The sequence below is a fragment of the Bos indicus genome, chromosome 1 (assembly GCF_029378745.1).
Source record: "Bos indicus isolate NIAB-ARS_2022 breed Sahiwal x Tharparkar chromosome 1, NIAB-ARS_B.indTharparkar_mat_pri_1.0, whole genome shotgun sequence".
NCBI lineage: Eukaryota > Metazoa > Chordata > Mammalia > Artiodactyla > Bovidae > Bos > Bos indicus.
This window is the reverse complement of record NC_091760.1, coordinates 6,240,811-6,244,408: the sequence shown is the minus strand read 5'-3', so window position 1 is coordinate 6,244,408 and position 3,598 is coordinate 6,240,811. Positions and strand designations below refer to the sequence as shown.

At 41.8% G+C, this 3,598-nt stretch overlaps 1 protein-coding gene across 1 annotated transcript; it reads right to left on the bottom strand.

Annotated features, from left to right (window-relative positions):
• Positions 1-1,929: 1,929 nt before the first annotated feature.
• On the bottom strand, positions 1,930-2,618 carry LOC109563793 (keratin-associated protein 13-1-like). The gene has a single exon (XM_019967170.2). The coding sequence runs from the start codon at positions 2,565-2,567 to the stop codon at positions 2,097-2,099; it is 471 nt and encodes a 156-aa protein (XP_019822729.1). The 5' UTR covers positions 2,568-2,618; the 3' UTR covers positions 1,930-2,096.
• Between the last annotated feature and the right edge of the window lie 980 nt (positions 2,619-3,598).

The following is a 3,598-nucleotide window of genomic DNA, read 5'->3' as shown; positions in this document are numbered from 1 at the left end:
CAACAAAGGTCCGTCTAGTCAAGGCTATGGTTTTTCCAGTGGTCATGTATGGATGTGAGAGTTGGACTGTGAAGAAGGCTGAGTGCTGAAGAATTGATGCTTTTGAGCTGTAGTGTTGGAGAAGACTCTTGAAAGTCCCTTGGACTGCAAAGAGATGCAACCAGTCCATTCTGAAGGAGATCAGCCGTGGATGTTCTTTGGAAGGAATGATGCTAAGGCTGAAACTCCAGTACTTTGGCCATCTCATGCGAAGGGTTGACTCATTGGAAAAAACTCTGATGCTGGGAGGGATTGGGGGCAGGAGAAGAAGGGGATGACAGAGGATGAGATGGCTGGATGGCATCACTGACTCGATGGACGTGAGTCTGAGTGAACTCCGGGAGTTGGTCATGGACAGGGAGGCCTAGCGTGCTGGGATTCATGGGGTCACAAGGAGTCAGACACGATTGAGCAACTGAACTGAACTGAACTGAACTAGAAAACAAACAAACGAAAAGAAGACAAGTAAATAGGCTTTCCCCTAGATCCTCTGGGAAGAAATGAGGCCCTGTTAGTACAATGATTTTAGTTGAGTGAGATATCTCATTCAACTAAATTTAATTTCCTAATTTGCATCTAATTTCTTAATTTCAGGGATGTTTGAAAATCTTACAAAGAATAGGAAAATATTTATTTTTTCTATACAGAACGCTACTTGTTCTGCATAAAGATTAAATTTTCAGTTATCATTGTACTGTCTCTGTTACTACTTTACTTTTCTATAACACTTGCATGTAAGATAGAAGAATAGCACTTAAAAAAAGAATATTCAATTTTATTTCAATATACAATTGAAACATTCATTTTTTATGATATTAGAGCTTTCTTGAGAACAGTTAGATTCTGTTTCTCTGTTGCTTAAGAAACCCAGGTGCAACCTCACACCTGCTGAGCCTAGTTCCTTCTCATCTAAGTTTGTTGCCTGTCTTTTTTTACAAATGGTGATAATTTGAGCAGATTGAAAACAGTAATTGGGGTACAGGGATATAGTCAATTGAAAAAAAAAAAAGAGAGAGAAAAATTCCTGCAAGGTGATTATCTAAAGCTCAGAGGTGTCCTTTTCTCTAAAAATGTACAGCCACACACTAGTCTTCCATTCTGATACTCTTCATGCCCAGGTCTCATCACAGAAGCCTAAATTTTATTCCTGCATTCTTAAAACCGCTCTTGTACATAATGCCTTTCAAGAGGTATGGTCTGTGTTTACCATGTGGATAAAGATATTCAAATCTCTTGAGATTTTCTTTTAGAGTAAGGCTGTATGTAGAAGCTGTGGGCATCCAGGGAAAATTCTTGGTTAAAGAAAGAAAAACATCTGGAGTAGGAGATGGCAAGCGACTCTGCTGGACATGATTGAGTGACTGAACAGTAACAAAACCCAGTATTCTTGTCTGTAAAATTCCATGGACAATGGAGACCGGTGGGCTACAGTCCATGGGGTCGAAAAGAGTTGGACATGACTGCTGCTGCTGCTGCTAAGTCACTTCAGTCGTGTTGGACTCTGTGCAACCCCATAGATGGCAGCCTACCAGGCTCCTCTGCCCATGAGATTTTCCAGGCAAGAGTACTTGAGTGGGGTGCCATTGCCTTCTCTGGGACATGACTGAGCACAACCAAAATTAGTGCATAATTCCCTAAATCTGAGCTTTCCAAAGCCCATTAACAGAAACAATGACAATACAAATCTTAGTTGACACATTGCTAATAACTAACAACATTCACAGCATATTTGGATGGCAGAATAAAGAGTTTATTAAAATCAAATTATTTGACTTTCCATCTATCTTTGGGAGATGTGCAAAACCATAAATTCTATCTACCATTCAATTTGAATTTCTCATTAACTTTGTATGTTGACAGAGTTAATTTATCACCCCAAGTCTGAGGGTTAGAGAGGTAAAGAATTGCCAGTGATCAGGAAATATTAGAATACTTTTCAATGGAGCAGATTAGGATAACAGATAATTAGGGTACAAAATCTAAATTTCTCAAATGAATTTGGCTCTTCTACAAGTTAATCAGTAGAAGCCAGATATACAGGTTGGTCAGTAGCAAGATTAATGGAAACTTCTGCAGGGAAAATTAATTGGGTGCCAGAATCTGGATCCACAGCCCAGGGAAGGGAAGCCACAGACTCCATAGCCCAGGGGTCTGAAGACACAGGATCCACAGCCCACTGAGTAGCACCTTCTGGATCCAGAGCTCAAGGAGCTGCAGCTGCTGGACTTACAGCTCAGAGACCCACAGTGAGTTGTCTGGCAGGGAATGGAGAAGGTGGAGGTCCTCCGACGGTAGCAGGATGTCTGGCAGGGACGAGACACCACACGGAACGTCTGAGTCTTGATGGGCTCACAGCAGGTCTCTTGACTGTAGAGAGAGGAGCCCAGCTGGCAGGAACTGCGAGGGCAGAGGTCAGTCCTGTAGACCAGGTTGCTGGGGAAGGAGGAGCCACAGGAGGAGCCTGAGTAGCTCAGGCGGTCCCCAAGGGAGCAGGAGGAGAAGGTTCTGGAACAACAGTTGTAGGACATGTTGACAGGAGATGTGAATTCAGCTGAGCTACACTGAAAAGATTCTGAGTTTGAATGTAACCTTCTAGACAGATGTGCTTATATATACTCTCAGCAATAGGTGTGGTAACCTACAGGGTCATTTTTTCCATATTTGTGTTCCCTTGTTTACATGCATGTAACTTAGCAATCTTCTCTATAATTGTAGTTGGAGTGGTTCTCCCCATATTGTATTTCTGGATGCTATAATTTTGGTGTTATAGCCAAGGCCAATGAACTACACCTATGTTAGAAATGCTATGACTGTTTTACACTAATGCTTATTCCATCATAGTCAAGAAAGCCTTTCCATTTCCTCTTGCCATAATCTTTGGGTGTTTTGCTTCTGCCAATGAAGAGAAAATGCTTTTCTCAAATGGCAGTTACATAAGATAAAATTATTTTTCTTGTCAATGGATCAGAGGTGTAACTTTGGCTTGAACACAGAACCTACTAAATACTGGCTTTACTTGTTCCCATGTCTTCTCAGAGGATGAGATGGTTGGATGGCATCACCAACTCAATGGACATGAGTCTGGGTAAACTCCAGATGTTGGTGATGGACAGGGATGCCTGCCGTGCTGTGGTCCATGGGGTCACAAAGATTCGGACGTGACTGAGTGACTGAACTGAACTGAACTGATATCTTCTTATCCTCCATTATTGTTATTCAATTATATTCTGTTACGCACGTGTCTCAGATACAATGGAGAGGAAAAATTATCAGCCAGGACATTTTTTTGAACACCATTGATGGCTAGAACCAGAAAGAAACCTGCACAACTATTTGGAGACATGGTGACAGTGAGGGAGAGAACTAAGACAGAGTCACAAGGAAGGCCAGTTTGGACCCTTATGAAAAGCACCAAAGAGCTAAGAAATACTGAGATGAGGGAAGGAAGCAATTGAGTTTCAGATTCAGTGGACCTGATATGAGACCTGTAGTCTTAACAGATTGTCATCTGTACATGTAGAAGCCCTAAGAATTTCCTTCTCAGATCTTCATCTACAGG